Source organism: Macrobrachium rosenbergii, chromosome 33, assembly GCF_040412425.1.
Source record: "Macrobrachium rosenbergii isolate ZJJX-2024 chromosome 33, ASM4041242v1, whole genome shotgun sequence".
Classification (NCBI taxonomy): domain Eukaryota; kingdom Metazoa; phylum Arthropoda; class Malacostraca; order Decapoda; family Palaemonidae; genus Macrobrachium; species Macrobrachium rosenbergii.
Genome location: NC_089773.1, coordinates 12819634 through 12837500, shown reverse-complemented (window position 1 = coordinate 12837500; position 17867 = coordinate 12819634). Strand labels below are relative to the sequence as shown.

At 34.0% G+C, this 17867-nt stretch overlaps 1 protein-coding gene across 4 annotated transcripts in view; it reads left to right on the top strand.

Moving 5' to 3' along the window:
- Nucleotides 1-16276, top strand: part of LOC136855935 (irregular chiasm C-roughest protein-like) — a 139130-nt gene extending 122854 nt beyond the window's left edge. The window contains exons 11-14 of one of the 4 annotated variants that reach the window (XM_067133435.1): nt 9003-9071; nt 12465-12572; nt 13399-13670; nt 14511-16276. In XM_067133435.1, the coding sequence (XP_066989536.1) occupies nt 9003-9071; nt 12465-12572; nt 13399-13670; nt 14511-15035 (974 nt within the window). In that variant the 3' untranslated portion in view covers nt 15036-16276. Of the gene's footprint in view, nt 1-9002; nt 9072-12464; nt 12573-13398; nt 13719-14510 lie in introns of all 4 variants that reach the window. The other 3 variants (XM_067133434.1, XM_067133437.1, XM_067133436.1) reach the window with 3 other exon arrangements.
- Nucleotides 16277-17867: the final 1591 nt, after the last annotated feature.

Sequence of the window (17867 nt, the reverse complement as noted above, 5' to 3'; positions counted from 1 at the left end):
GAGAGAGAGAGAGAGAGAGAGAGAGAGAGAGAGAGAGACAGACAGACAGACAGACAGAAACGACCAGCCTCCGTCCTCCCTCTTAATAATAAATAAGGACTCGGGGGGAAAACTGTGAGCAGTAAACGTTTTTGTTTACAAAACAAACGTTTTTGTGAGAAATATGATGTACACATATGCTGCTCGTCGCCTCAGGCCCAGGAAGGAACAGAGACGGGGTTCTTTCTCAGCTCTACATCTCTGATGGAATAATTAAAATTCAGACAGAAACACACTTGACACATATACCCAGATACACACATACACAAATACATATACACGAATACACATGTACACTCATACATACACACCAGGCTGAGGAAGGCAGTTCTGCATCTCTGATGAAATATTAAAATTCACACAAACAAACACTTGCCACACATACACAGGTACACATACACACAAACACGTGAAACAAAAAACAAACTGGCTCACCGTGCTAGGATGAGTTTCACCATGGATTAAAAAGTGTTTTTTTTTTTTTTAGAGAGTAAATAATTATTTCCTTCAAAGACAATGCTGCAATGCAATTATAAATTTACCTTGTTAAAACTAACTCTTTTGTTAATGAGAGAGAGAGAGAGAGAGAGAGAGAGAGAGAGAGAGAGAGAGAGAGAGAGAGAGAGAGAGCAAATGAATAGTCACTTCAAGGATAATGATACAGGTGCGTATTGATTACTTGCTAAAACTCTGCTGTAAGAGAGAGAGAGAGAGAGAGAGAGAGAGAGAGAGAGAGAGAGAGAAAAAAAAATCCCTTAGAGGACAATGCTACGAGCTCGGTATCATGAATCCAACCTGCTAAGGCTTTCTCGTGAGAGAGAGAGAGAGAGAGAGAGAGAGAGAGAGAGAGAGAGAGAGAGAGAGAGAGAGAGAGAGTTAGTATTTCCACGTCACATAACCTCAGTGGAATCTGGTGTTGACAAGTGGAGCCAACTATCCATCCTTGTTGACTCCAAGATATCATCCGTCACGTCACATCCGGGTTACTGCAGTGTTCCTCAGACCCCCCTCCCCCCTTTCTACACCTCTCCCTCCTCCTCCTCACTCCCTCTCCCTCTCTCTCCCATTCTCCCTCCCACCTCCTCACGTAACAATGCGGATCCAGAATCTGGCTGAGGTTTTCTGGGTGATAAATTCTACCCACTTTTCGGCAATCGTTATTGCCCAGAGAGAGAGAGAGAGAGAGAGAGAGAGAGAGAGAGAGAGAGAGAGAGAGAGAGAGAGGGGTGGGGGGAAGTTCTGGCGAAGGCAAAATGGAAGCTGTTGTAGATTGTGTTGAATGCCAAGCAGTAGGATATTTTTGTGTGTGGAGAGAGAGAGAGAGAGAGAGAGAGAGAGAGAGTATGTTTCAAGTTGGATGTTTTGGATGTATTGGAAAGCAAACTGTAATTAATTTAAAATTATTCTTCGGTTATTATTTAAAAAAAAATAATTTCCTCTCAGTTATTCTTCGTATTTCTGAGACTGAAATTGTGATAAATTTGCCCATTTTTAGTTATAAAAAAAATTTAATATTTTTTTTATAAATCAATATCATATTATTTTAGTTTTTGAGTGATTACAAATTTCATGATCAAAGTGCATTACTAGTCTATAAATAAAGAATTTAAAAAAATAATGGATATTCATAATTCTGGGGCTAATGGAAGAATTTTTTTTGGGGGGGAAAGATATAATAATATCTTGACGTTTTTCAAAATTATTGTAATCTGCAGTTAATGATTATGTTCCAATTTTATTTTAAAAAACTATTCTTTTATTGAAAAAATATTTGTATGTTTTTCAAAATAATGTTAATTTGCAGTTTATAATTAAAACAAGATAAAAAACTATTTATTTAATGTAGAAATAAATAATATTTATAATTTTTTCAAAGCTATCTTACACTGTAAATAATGATTGGAGCAAGATTTAACTAAAAAAAAAACAGATTTTTTTCAAATAAAGAAATAAAAACAATATCTATAAATGTTTTCAAAGTCACCTACGCAATGATTAAAACCAGATTTAACTCGAGCAAAAAAAAAAAAAAACTAAAAAAACCTTTCTCTATGAATCTGACCTGAATTTAGAAGCGAATAAAACCTTACCCAATTCAGACGAGATCCGGTATCTGAAATTGTTTCAGTTTTTCTTAATGTATGTTTTTTTTATATGTTTTTTTTTTCTCTCGCGAGATTTCGAATGCTCTATTATACACTATTGGAGAAATTTAATACACTTTATTTTTTTGGGGAGCACGTTGGCCCCAGGCACCTGACTGGAAATTGCTCTTAAAAGGTTAAAGAAAAGGTCTGTATTTTTTTTTCTCTCTCTCTCTCAGGGGAAGGGGAGGGGTTGGTGGGTTTTTCGACCGAGGTGTCTATGTGACGTGTGACTTACTGTTAACTAAGTAAGAGTTTTTTCCAGTTTTTTTTTCTCTCGAGAGCTGGAATTGAATGTCTTTTAGCTCGAGAATTTGAAATCTATTTTACGATATTTGGCCCAGTTGGGGGAGGGGAGGGGTGGATGTGGTTCCTCCCACGGATTTTTGCGAGTATATTTCTCTCTCTCTCTCTCTCTCTCTCTCTCTCTCTCTCTCTCTCTCTCTCTCTCTCTCTCTCTCTCTCATTATTTTGGTGAGAACTAACCTTTAATTCACTCCATGTAAATAAAAAATCTATATATGACCCAACTTTCATTCGTCTCTCTCTCTCTCTCTCTCTCTCTCTCTCTCTCTCTCTCTCTCTCTCTAAAATATATGTATATATATAATATAGATATAAAATATATATATATATATATATATATATATATATATATATATATATATATATATATATATATATATATATATATATATATATATATATATATATATATATATATATATATATATATATATATACAGTATAAACTGGTTCATATCAAATTTTTTTTTCACAAATTGAATAATAGATGACGTCCACTTTTTCTAGCAGTTTTTAAAAACCTTTGATTCTGTTACTCTGACGAAAGGGAATTTCATATTATTCATTATGAAAAATGAATGAATTTTTTGCATGGATCTTCTGTAACCAATATTTGTAATGTTTAAAAATATGAAATCATGAATATTTTTGTAAGTATGAAGTGAATAAATATTTGAATAATAAGTATTCTCTATTTACATTGATTTTAAATTTAAATTTAAATTGAAATTTAAAAGTAGTGTCTTTTTTATTTTTTTTTTTTTTATTTTTTTGGGTTCACGAGAAACAAACTCCAGTGCTTTTTTTGTAGCAAGGTAGAAAATGAATTATACTTAGAATATAATAGTCTGTGAATTTAAAACTCTCCACTTTAGGTCAGAATTTGAAAAAAAAAAAAATTTAATCTCTCTTTGTCTTAACAGAAATAGACTTTAAGATTTTAGAAGAGAAAGAAAATATGCAATTTAAAAATTCACCAGGTTAGGTGATAGTTTTTCTGATATTTTTATGATTTTTCATGACATATATCTTTTAAAAAATAAACATATGTCCTACGTTTCTGCTGAGAAATATAAAGTTTCATATAATATTAATGCTTAATATATATATGTATATATATACACATATACATATGCATACATAAACCTCAATATTTTTCTAACACCCCCACCAAAAAAAAAACTCTAAATAAGACCAAAAAAAAAAAAAACTATTCCAACCCTTTCGAACTCAACTCCAAGCAAATAGATCCGTATTTGCATCGTCCAGGCTTTGAAACATGCCGAACTTTTATTCTCAACTGCGAAAGGTTACTAGTAACACTTTACCAGCGAGGTAACCGTTTTTAGGTCCATCTGACATTCCCCAATTTTTCATGAGAGGGGAAAGTAAAAAGGGGGGGTGGGTGGGAGGGGTTTGGGAGGGGAGGAAGTCTCGTCTGCGAGAGGTGTCGCCCAATAATTGATTTTGTGATACTCGGAGACACTTCGGAGTTGTTTCAACTACTGGATTCGATTTGGAATTAGATTCGTAGTTTTGGGGGAGTTTAATTGTTGCTTTTGTGCGTACGCATACACACACACACACACACAAAACACACACACACACCACATACACACACAGAGCTGATGAATGTGATTCACAGTTTTAAAAGAAGGTGTATACATTTCCTTTCAAATATATATACACAAATATACATAAACATTCATACAGACATACTGAATACAATTGACAATCTTAAAAGAAGGTATTTATACACCTTTGGTTTCAAATATACACATACACACATACATACATACACACTCATAAAGCTGATGAATCTGATTTTCAGTTTTAAAAGAAAGTAATTTTGCTTTTAAATACACACAAAAATACATACACACACACTCACGGGTATTGAATCGGTGTTATAATTTTAAAAGCAAGTACCTGTGTTTTCAAATGCACACATACACATACACATACACACACACACACACACAAACTTTCTGGCCTTACAGCCTTCTGCCAATAACGCATATATATATATATATATATATATATATATATATATATATATATATATATATATATATATATATATATATATACATACACACACACACACGCACATAAACCACCATCAATACCGTTCTCACAAATAGCACGCCGTTGACTTCACCCGTCCATATTCGTCAAATATTGAGTTCTCAACCGACTGACAGAATCAATGAGAACAGAAAGTCTTCGCGTCTGAGAATTTCTGTCTCTCGATCAATTTATCAATCGGGGGGCAATACCAGTTAATGGCCCTCTCAAATGCAAGTTTAAAAGGCCGTGTGTGAGTTATGCACGGTACACGACTGTCGTGTAGTAGTGTCCCACGATTCGGGGAATATGTATGAAATATTTAAACTGGTGCCGACAACGAGAACGATTCTGATGTGGATGTAGAATTGCTTTGTGTGAGTTGATGTTTGTGTGTGTTTGTGTGGTGTTTGTGTGTTTACCTGACTAGATATTCTGTCTGTCTGTATGTCTGTGCGATTGTGTGGCTATATGTGTATATGTATGTATGTATATATATATATATATATATATATATATATATATATATATATATATATATATATATATATATATATATATATATATATATGTTTTTCCACTTTTTACGGTTCTCATAATTTTTATATGGAATAATTCTCTCTCTCTCTCTCTCTCTCTCTCTCTCTCTCTCTCTCTCTCTCTCTCTCTCTCTCTCTCTCTCCGTTTCCCAACAACTATCTTGGTGTGAGGTTGCAAGCCCTACGCCACAGAACCTTTAAAAAGAATTCCTATTTGTACCCTCCTCTCCCTGAAATTAATTTTCCCATTCAACAAATAACGTTAGTTAAATAATGCCTGACTCACAGGGTCAGGCAAGCGTTATTGGGCTTTTATGGACATTTTATACACAGGCTATATCTTGCATGGCTATATTTGCCATATCTTCGTTGCGAGTCTATATTCTGCAAGAGATATTATTGCTCGTTTAGTTTGCAATGTGCAATCCACTTCCATATGCAGTTGCAAGGGGTAATATCCGTGCCGTTAATATACAAACACTTGCAATATCCATGACTGAGTGGATGGTGGTTCTAGTAATTCTGTTCTATTAGTTTTTCCAGAGGTTTTCAGGTCAAGTGAGGTCGTTTGGTGGGTTTGAATGTGTCTAGGAAAAATGGTAATTAAAGATATATATATATATATATATATATATATATATATATATATATATATATATATATATATATATATATATATATATATATATATATATATATATATACATGTGTATCTCTCGACAGCCTAGTGGTGAAAGTGCTCGTCACTGAAGTGGGGGTTAGTGGCTGTGTGTGGTTCGAGTCCACCATGAACTGCCATTTATCACTTCTAATTCTCCTTCGGTACTATTTCCCATGTAGGGCGAATTAGATATTCTATAGATTTTGCAGGTTAACGTTTTGTGAATATGGAATATTATGGTGATGTGATGATATATATGTAAATATATATAAATATATATATATATATATATATATATATATATATATATATATATATATATATATATACACACACACACACTTTTTTATACACAGTTATTCACTCCACTTATAAAACCTTTTTCCCAATAAATAAATCACATTCCCTCCTTTTATACGACACCAAAAATCACCTGACACTTTTCTCTCTTAACCTGGAATCTACGTAAACATTTTTCTACACATTTCCTAGAACTTCCCCTCCCCCACCCCGCCTCTACCTTCCAGGACTGGGCCTGGAAGAGAGAAACACGTTTCTAATATCCGTCCCCGCTAAAGGTGTCAGTTCCAGACTTCCTTTGATGCTGGAAGGACGGAAGGACGGTTCTTTTCCAGGGCAGGTCTCTTCCAGGATTGCTCGCTTCCAGCCGGCGCACTGTCCAGCCAGAATTCTTCGTATACAAATGTTCTGTTGGCTGGAAACTTATGTGGACGGTTGCTCTTTTTTTTTTTTAACTTATTTCTTGATTGATTTGTGGTTGTCGTATATATATATACATACATAATGACATATACATACACACACATACATATATAAGTTGTATTTTCTTATATTTTTCATAGCTGTGGCCAGATTTCACCTTCTGTAGTAAAATGGAAACTATTGTGAGTTTTTATTTTGTAAATTAATAACTCTTTTGCCTGTGTGAATATAATAATAATAATAATAATAATAATAATAATAATAATAATAATAATAATAATAATAATATTTATATTTTTTGTTCGTAGTCTATACAATTTAAACTCTATATTAATGTCTGTGATGCAATATTCTTCAACACGATTATTTTGTTGCGTTATAATTCTTAAAAATAACCAATTGCACACTGAAAGTTTACTATAGTGTCAAATGCTGTAACAAAAGTAATTTCCATGATCAAATATGCTTTAAATTACTCTCATCATCTCGAGATAATTGTCGTATAGCTAGTCTTTGACGCTTAAGTATGTAATTCATCTATAGATAATGAATCTGTTGTTATCACTAAACGCCTCTGGGGTAGCCAAAAGACACCTTTAATGTCATATCTGATATTCTGGAAGACTACTTCCCATCCAATGCTCCCAGCCCCTTATTCTTTCATAAGCACCCCGACACTAAACCCAATCAACAGGTGTATGGAAGCACGTCAATTAAGAATAAAAAGCAACCTTCCATCAGCATTTAGGAAAACACCTGGGTCGTGGCGAGGTGTTAACAAGTTCCCCAAACGCGTGGGAAAGACCAGGTGGTAACCAGCCACACCCCCTGTGGGATTCCCCGCTGAGACGTTGTTTCTGGGGCGCGTTCTCTTCGCTAGTCACCTGACATGACAGGGTGTTGTTCATTTTAATACCTTCGCCTTTTTTGTGGGTTTTCCTTTTGTTATAGAGGTTAGTTATTCAGTTATTGTTTTGTTTATTTTATTCCTGGTACTTCAGGAGTGTTTATTGTTCTCTACTTATTCTGAGTAATTTCATTTTTATTATTATTATTATTATTATTATTATTATTATTATTATTTCTTCACTCTGGTACTTGAAAATGTTTATTTCTCTATATTTGTTCCTGGAAATGTTATTTTATTATTATTATTATTATTATTATTATTATTATTATTATTATTATTATTATTATTATTATTATTATTATTATTATATTTGTACTGGTTTAAATTCAAGACCGTCACGTTTTGAAATTAGGCGTGTCTGGACCGCAGAGTTTTCTAACTTTTTGCATCACATTAACATACAGACTTTTGTGAACATTTCTGAAATTTCTCCTGGGCTACCTCTTATTATTATTATTATTATTATTATTATTATTATTATTATTATTATTATTATTATTATTATTATTATTATTATTATTATTATAGAGAATTGCAGCCACAATTTCTGAGTGTGTGTTTAATAATACATAAAATGTCATACAAATCAACAAATAATGTGGTTTCAACGTCACCATTGCACTGACCAATTCCATCTGGTTTACTCTAGAGCTTGCAATCTTAAGACAGCTGTACATAACACTATCTGAATACACAAAATCGTATGCAACGTGTAACTGTATGAAAGTGTCTCTGCTTGTGTAGAATATACGAATATCCGAGTGTATGAATTTGCATTTATTTATAAAGTCCTGAAGGTTACTTGTTCCAAACGTAAAGATAAATATTAAGTTATATGGGAACGAGCAATGGAATTGTGGTATTTTAAACACCAGTGTTTGTTGACAAATTTGTTTTTTATTTGTTTCTTTTGTGAAAATATTTCCCAGACTTTACAGTATACAAACCAGTACATTATCCAATGCATAAATACATAAATGAATAAGTGGATAAATAAATAAATAGATAAGTAAATAAAACACAGACAAGAGTTAATCCCTTACGTTGTCTTTAGTCTGAGTTGTTTACAAATTTTTTTCCTGCACTGCACACAAACATTTCTGGTTGCCTTTGTGCCTAGATTACCATGCATTTCATTTCCTTCATGCACAGAAGAGAGAGTGGTACTGCTACAGAACTACATAAAACTACAGATAAACTGAAACGCCTGTAGAACACAGTTTCTCTGATGAATTTACGTCAGAAGTGGAAGAGGTGTTGAGTGGACATAGAGAGGGGTGGTTTTAGATAAAAATAATTAATCATGTGCTTATTTATGTCTGTCTACATTACGTAAAACTGACTGCTACCAACGAAAGTGAAGAAAACTGTAGTTATACAACCTTCAGTTATAGAGAAATGGTCATTTGAAATCCATGTAGTTACGTAGAGTCATGCATTAGAGTTCTGTACCAGTGTAGACCAAGAGAGAAACCTTGTAGCCTTAATAGTGTCCTGAAATTCTAAGGCAGACAAAGAAGAGGAAGAAGAAGAAGAAGAAGATAACATTTGACTGCTTAATCAACGCAACAGTTCACGAATCTATCTTTTCTTTTCTCTCTCGTGTTTTTTAGAATTAATCAGCCTCTCAACGCAGACCGTTGAAGGGATGAAAGACAACCAAGGACTGCCTGCGAGAACCGGTAGGTACAGTAGAAGGAGAAACAATACCAAGGCTGATATAGGCAATAGAAGACACACCACTGCTTTCGTAGGACAGGTCTCTTGGGCTTCTTGTCTTGTTCACAGCTAAAACACTCTGACCCAAAGTTGACAGACGAAGGGTTATTTAGTTGTTTGCCTGGGGAGTCAGTGGCAGAAGGTTTGTCTCTGATTCTGTGAGATGTTTTGACAAAAAAGTGGACAGACATGGCCATAACATCAACTGGGATCTTACAACTGAATGTGACATAATTTGACAGATAATGAATTAACCACTTATCTACCTGGGGAGTCAGTGACACTGGGTCATTGACGGAAGGTTTGTCTCTGATTCTCTGAGATATTTTGACAAAAAAAAGTGGACAGACAAGGCTATAACTTCTACTAGATCTTATAACTGAATTTGACATAAATTTGACAGAAGGGGTTCTATCTACCAGTCGAATTGCTGACAGTGGGTTTGTCTCAGGTTCTTTGAAACAGTTTGACAAAAAAGTGGACAGACAATGATTTATATCCCGTTTGGATCAAACAGACCTGTTTCATGCTCCTGATTTGACAGAATTTAACAGACGAGGAGTTATCTGCCAGTCGAGTTGCTCACGGCAGCCTGTCTCTAAATGTCTGTTACTCGGTTTCACAAAACCTGGACAGACAAGTTAGTATCATCCAGTAGGGTCAATTACTGACGTTTTGTCTTTGGTGTAACTGAAATTGACAGATTGACAAACAAGGATTCATCTTCTAGTACAGTCAATTACAGCTGTTTTATGTCACTGATTCATGCAACAGAAATTGACGAAAGTGACAGACTTCTCTTACGGTCATTTAAGCTGTTAAGTGTCACTGATTCATGCAACAGAAACTGACAGACAGTTGACAGGCGAGGAAATATCTTCCTGTAGGGCTACTTACAGCTGTTATGAATCTTGTAGAGTCAGTTACGGATGTAATATCTCATCGATTCTACCAAATGAACCTGACAGTCAGTTAAGGGACAGTTTTTTTTTCTGCTAGTACAGTCAGTTACAACTGTTGAGTCTTTGATTAATGTAACTGAGAATAAAAAAAAACAGTTGACAGATAAATTGTCTTATTTCAGTGTCAATTAGAGTTGCTGTACTTGACAAACCAGTTGACGGACAAAACTTACATATCTTGTAACAAGATTAATTTAAACTGTCATGAAACTTAAAATCTACACAGCTGCATAAGACATACAGTTGTTAAACAGTGCAAATACATTTGTTTTCCAGAATAAACATGGTTAACTACATTTCTTACATTTAAAATAAATGGAACACTGTGGATGATTATACTTTGAGATTAATGTAACTTAAACTTGTCTCTCTCAAGCGAGGTAGACCTTCGTTTGTTTAATTTTCCTTTTAGAATTGAAGAGAGAATATAGAATTCTTCTCAGTTAGAATTATAAGTAAACGTATTTTTCATTAGAAATTCCTTTCGTATGTTAAATAAGCATGGAACAATTCTTGAAGATTTTTGTTCATTTAAAATGTGTTGCTTAGGAAAAATGATACATTTCACTTGCAATATCACTCTTGCTTCCATTTTGGGAACTTGTATCATTTAAAATTTTCTTATATAATCTTCACAAAAGATTTTAAATTATAATAAAAAAATATGTAGATTGAATGAAAGTGGGATAAATAATTTATAAAAACTTAATTTATCTTTGAAAGTTTTGTCGGGTATTCATACAATGTTGAAGTTACAAAGTCATAATAATCAGTTCGAACCAAATGTGAGATGTAATTCAGTACAGTTATATCTTCTATAATATTTATCTTTCTTTATTTGTAGACAATGACAATCAAAACAGTCTCTTGTTTTTGTTCTCGACACAAAAACAACGAGGCATCAAAACCATACCTAAATGTCCTCCATCTCAAAGTGAATGAGAATTTGTTTGTAAAGGCTAAAAACAAAGACTTGCTTAGCTAAACAGGTGAGATTGCAGTAACCATGTAATTGTAGTTGGCTTTTTGTAATCATTGTTGGTGTATCTGCTTTTTGTGCTTAGGATAATGCTTACTTCAAAGACCTAAGTAAAATGCTTAGTTTGATAAACAAAGGTTGGCTTTTAGTGGAAAGAGAAAAAGCTTTGGTGATTCATTGTCAAATTTGTCTGACTTCTGAATCATTTGCAAAACAAACAACAACAGAAGTACAGTGATATATATATATATATATATATATATATATATATATATATATATATATATATATATATATATATATATATATGACATGCTAAACTTAAACAGAAAAATAAAAATGTCCGAAACTTCTCTTCAACTTCTTCAGGAAACAACTATCACTCTTCACTCACAATTTAAAATTCATTTCATTTCTCTAACTTTTGTACCATTAACCTACCTGCTAATATTATCACTATTGTCCCATACACCTAAATTCCTTCACCATTGACATTCCCCATGAAAAATCATACATCCTCTCATACATGAAATCATTTTAAAGTGATAAACTTACAATTTTTCATTTTTCTTGTTTACCCAAAGGATTAAAAATTTATTTTTCCATTTTTTAACTAAGCAAACCCCTTATCGTCATTTGTTTAAAAACAGTTTTCTTTTTAATTGATTTACTAAAATTACACAGAAAAATGAAGCCAGCTTTAAACTTCATTACTTCATAATTATACTTTGTGAGAGTTACTCATACAACCTTTACAAATAGGTTCTCAGTGGTGGACGTTCTTGGGTCAAAGAATTCTCTTTCTGACTGTTTCTTGTCTTTAAAATGTTCTCTCTCTCTCTCTCTCTCTCTCTCTCTCTCTCTCTCTCTCTCTCTCTCTCTCTCTCTCTCTCTCTCTCTCTCTACAACCATTCTAGACACTTCTCCCTGTAAGCTTTAAACGTTTGACATGTTGGCAGCCTGTCCTTGGGTTTCCAAGAGAGAGAGAGAGAGAGAGAGAGAGAGAGAGAGAGAGAGAGAGAGAGAGAGAGAGAGAGTAATAACTAAACTGTTGGTTAAGTGGCTGGTTGTCCAGAATTGCGAAATGATGTTCATTCAGTGAATTGTTGGCATGAATATTTAAGTGTGTCCAGACCTAATATGGGAAATGATGTCCATTCAGTGAATTCAATGGAATGAATATTTAATATGTGTTCAAGACCTAATATCAGGGTCCAGTGTATATATATATGTATGTGTGTATGTATGTTTGTGATATACACATAGACACAACACACATACACAAACATACATACCTGATGAATACATACCCACAGAAAAGCAAAAATGTATATAGATAAACTCACCATTTAAAAAAAAAGAAAATGAAAAATAAGAATACATTAAAGAAAAACCTTTTCTTGTTTCTTTAACAGAGAGAGTTCCGGTCCTCCTGATGATAGGCGGTGGTGTGGTCGTTGTCTTTCTTTTGGTAATTGTTGTTTCTCTCGTGATGTGCAACAAGAGGCGGCCTCCTGACAAAGGTAAGGTCGAGAAACAACGCGTTTTGAGAAACATTTCAGCTTTTATTTTTAAGTTGCGGTTTTGTTTTGCTGGCGTAAAAGTAAGGTCGAGAAACAACGCGTTTTAGAGCCAATATTTTGCTGTTGTTTCATTTAAGCTTGTATTTTTAAATTGAATTTTTGTTTTGCTGATGTATTCTAAAAGGAGAGGTCTTTTGTTATCTGCTATTATTTATTTTTGTGGTAATATGATGGGTTTAATGTTTTCTTAAATGCTAATCTGATGCCTTCGATATTTAGTTAAATGTTCAGTTGATGTCTCTCATTTTTCCTTCAATTTAAATTCCATGACACTGACATTTTCTTTTAAGTTTATCCTTACTCCCATTTTGCAGCAAAACATGTCATAAACAAATGTTGGGAACTTGTCACATACAAATCACAAACGAGTTAAATACATGTCGACAACTTATTATGGTAGTCTTAAGCAATGCCCAAGACTTATTCTCCCATCAAGGTTGCTGACTTGTTTTCGACCTGTTTGTGATATGAATGCGATAAGTTGCCAACATATGTTTTTGATAAGTTGCGAACATATGTTTTTGATTTGTGAATGGACCGAAGATCTGTATGGCAGAAAGTACCTCAGTGCTTGGCTGAATAGCCTGAATTTCATAAATCAACCAGTCAGTCTTCTTGGCCTTCTGGCTTAATAGGTTCTGCCCTAGTTATCTCCACTCCCTATTCATTACTACTACTACTGCCACTGTTAATAATAATAATAATAATAATAATAATAATAATAATAATAATAATAATAATAATAATTAACTTGTTTCATCGACAGGAACAGCCGTGCCGGAGAAGCCCCCAGCGTCCTCGCTGGCTCCGATCAACTCTAGTCCCGGGAACCTCTACTCGGTAAACGCCCACGAGAAGCACTCCCTCATCGCCACGCCCACGGCCTCCCACCACAAGGTGTCCGCGGAGACCACGCCCACGCCCTCCAGACGCCAGTTCCACCAGCTGTCTCCTACTGACGACGTCAGCTCCCGATCCGCGAGGAATATCAACCGCCTCAGTGGGGATTCCGACGAGAACACGTTCCTCCCGGATCCGGTGAGGACGAGAGAATGTTTTGGTTTTGGCGTCGACGATCGTTTAATGGTTTGGTTCAACATTTTACTTGTTTTTTTAAATATGTTTTTAAAGTTATGGACTGATTTACTGAATTGTTCATATAATGTAACATACCAAAATATTTTACTTGGTTTTTTGATGCGTTTTTAAAGTTATTCAGCGAATCATTGAGTTGGTTTTATGTTTTTGTGATGGATTTGTGATTTACCAAGACATTTTACTTGGTTTTTTAATTTTTTTAAAGTTATCCAGTAATTTACTGAACTGTTCATATGTTTTTGTGATGGCTTTGTGATTTTTTTGAGTAATTTGCTGATTTATATATGCCATAAATTGATTCATAACTTTCTGAATCCTTCACTTGTTTTGGATTGAAATACCATTATAATCCACTTAACACTTGGCTTAATCATCTAATATATATGTTATTATAAACTGATTTATAATTTTCTAAATCATATACTTGTTCTTGATTTTAATACTATTATAACCCACTTAATAATTAGCTAAATTACCCGGTTGGTTTTTATATTGTGATTGTACATTTTACTCAGTGCTTCAGGGAATTAAGTTTCTCTGTCTAAATTTTCACATTCATTATTTTAGACTGTGGGTCTGAATATCTTGCCCTCTCATTTATTTCCGTTTCGAAAGCCCCGATTTCTCCAATGTCTGTCTCTTGAAAATTGTATTTTTTTTTTTTTAGCCTTTTCAAGCCTTGGAAATAGGACTGAGTTCCTAAATATTAGACTTTTGTTAACGAATGGGAAGGATTCTGGATATCCTATTCTTATGTGATTATTTTTACCCTTAATTTAGGATTTGGACGGAGGGCGTGGCTATGTCCCCTTCGTGGACTACAGCGGGAAGGACTACGCCCCTCTACCAAACGGCCGTAGGGCGTCCTTCAGCGACTCGGGCCCTTACACGCATCCCATCCCGGCTTCGGCGCAGAACCCAGACATCCCCGACTTCTGCACCATCAGGAGAGGTGCCCGGCGCCGGCCGGAGACGAACTCGACTTCCGAGAGCGGGAGGAACCTGTTGGCGCCCGATTACCAGGACTCCCCGCCCTCCCTGCGACACAACGGCAACGCCCACACGCTCTCGAGGCACTCCATCTACTCCAGCATGAGGAGCGTGCCCTATGGGTCGCCCTCGCCCCCGTCGTACCCGCGGAGCGCGAAGTCCTGTTCGCCGAGGTCCCCCCGAAGCCTCAATTCACACCACCACCACAACAGCGGGAGCTCGGGCGCCATCTTGATCCAGGACGAGCAGAGGTCTCCTGAGACCAAGTACATCTTCTCGCGGGACGCCATGATGAAACCTGGTACCCTAGTGTGATATATATATGATTATATATCTATGTATCTCTCTCTCTCTCTCTCTTTCTCAAGCGCTGGCAGCATGTCTTGCTTAGTTACTTTACCCTCTTCAGGGGACTGGAATGACGTCTTTTGAAATCGTACTCAGATGTTTATCTTCTTCTTCTCTCTCGGGTCCTTTCAGAAACCTGCTATGTAAACACATTAGCGAGGCGTCTTGCGAAAACTGACGTCGCCAAAACGAGTCATTTGACTTCTAAAATAAATTAGGAAGTTATTATATACGTATTCACTTAAAAGCTTGGAAATGTGGGGGTGTCAGCTGCAGTTATAAAATGAATAAATGAATCCAATGCCAGGATGAATTAGGAAAAATAATGAAAATAACATAGTAATATATAAACCAACAGAAACTCCTTAAGCACACTAGCCCACGCATTCCGTAACGTGGACAATTTAAGTGTTCCAAGTGTCTGATAATCACTTAAATACAGGTTAAGTGGGTCACTTTCCCGCAGGTGAGAGCTGTCCCTTATTTTTCAAGACTGATGAACTTAAAAAAACTTCATGCGAAGTGGAATTTTTACACAGAGCAATAAGTGTTGACAATATCTTGTTGGCTGTTTATTGAGCGGATTGAAAGTGAGTTAGAGTTACTCTCAAGAATAAGAAGTAAAGGTTAGTAGTGATGAGTGAACTGAAAGTGAATTATACTTTACTTCTGAAAAAGAAAAAGTGACAAAAATAAATATTTACAAGTGATTGTGAGGTAAAAAAAGATTGCTTTAATGAATAATTCATGTTGAAAATAGTGAATTATAACAGAAGTGAATTCAACTTAATTTTCACTACTTCCAAAGTAAGAAAATATAGATAAAGTCAGCAAGAAACTCGAAGCAAATTAAACTTGACTTTTCGCATAAGCCACATTATAAAAACTGTGATTTACTGAAAACGAAAATCTCATTTACTCTCGACTGGAAATTAAAAATGACAGAGAGTGATTCCTTGGAAATGAACCAGTTCTGATTTTAACCAAAGGAAAATGAATACAGTGTCACTGAAACTGAACATTATGGAAAGTCATAGTAAATGGAAGAAGTGTTGGTTCAAACTCGGCTGATTGATTATCAACTCGTTCAGGGCAATAAAAAAAGCCCCATAAGATTCCTGTCTAACCCAGAGGTTTAAGTAATGCAATAATATATCCTAATCAATGATTTTACTCTGTTTCAAAAGGTTATGGCTGTATCTCAAAAAGGACAAGAAACTTTAAATCACTTAGTGTCAAGGAATCTTCTGGTCAAGTAGAGTGCTAGTTTTGTGGTTTATAAAGAAAAATATTTATTTGGTAATAATAATAATAATAATAATAATAATAATAATAATAATAATAATTATTATTATTATTATTATTATTATTATTATTATTATTATTATTATTATTATTATTATTATTATTATTTTTATTATTATTTGCTTTCATAACCCATAATCAAAAAGGTCATTTGATAAATTAGGAAGCTTCAAAATAATGTTGTGCAGACTATAAAAAAATGCACAAAAAAGAGAATAACTATAAAATATAATCAGAAATTAAAAAAAAAAAACTAAATCATAAATACATAAAAGAACAAAATTCTCTACACTTTCAAATCAAACCAAACAAGTTCGACAATTATCCAAGAACGTTTTTGTAAAACTCAATCATCATTTTCTTCATGAACTCCCAAACTGGCACAAACTCAGGAGTGAATGACCACGAAGGCTGTTGAAAAGAAAGAATGAACAATTGACATTCATCCACTGTGAAGAAACAAATAATTCACTCTGGTCTCATTGTATAAAAAATAAAAAATAAAAGCAGACTCTTGTACATAAAAGCATGTTGAGATTTTGCCTTTTTGCCTCAAGCATACTTGGTGCATGCTGTTACTGATTACAGGTATTTGTAGGAACGGGACAGGTGAGACACGGACTTCGAGACTATTTCTGTTAGGCAAGATAATAAACCTGCACCAAATGTATTTTTTTTTTTTTAATTTAGGATTTTTTTTTCTGGGGAAATGCTTGTTTTTTTCGAGGCTTTGTTTAATAGGGAAGTTACTAATTTTTTTTAAAGGTTATGCAAATTTTTTTCTAGGGAAAATATTTGTTCCTTTTTTGAGACAGTTTTTTTTTATGGAAATGTATGTAATATCTTTTTAAATGATTTTTTTTTAGAAAAATTCTTTTTCTGAGACATGAATTTTTTAAGGAAATAATTATTTTTAAAGAAAGTTTTTTTTAATTATAGGGAAAGCTAAATTACGTTTCTTGGAAGTTAAGGAGTTGTTTATTTCCAGAAAAAAACTTGCCTCTTTTCTCCAAGCTATCAGAATAAAAAAAAACTGTTTATGAGGTAATAAAAATACACTAATTGCACTTTTCTCTTATTATTGATCAATCTGTTACATCTTAGAATCAATTCTACCTTCTGGTCATGAGACTTATTCTTTTCCAAATTCTTCTCACATGAAGAAGAAAAAATATTTTTCTTAGGATGAAGAAGTTGTTTATATTCAAATATATATATTTATATCTAATTTGCATACAGGGTTGTTTTCATAGTCAAACAACAGAGGTTTTTATTTCAGGAAGTTGTTATGAATATATTGGGTGATTGGTTAAGTACACGGATTTTTAAAATATGAATGTGAAGTGAATTTTTTTTGTTGTATAATTTATATATGATGAAATATGAATAATTTATTGAAGGTTTTATTTATGAAATGTTTATTGTTGTCAGTAGCTATATCAAAATATAAGGCCATTAAGTTGATTTTTGTGACATGTTTGTCAGATTGAGTTT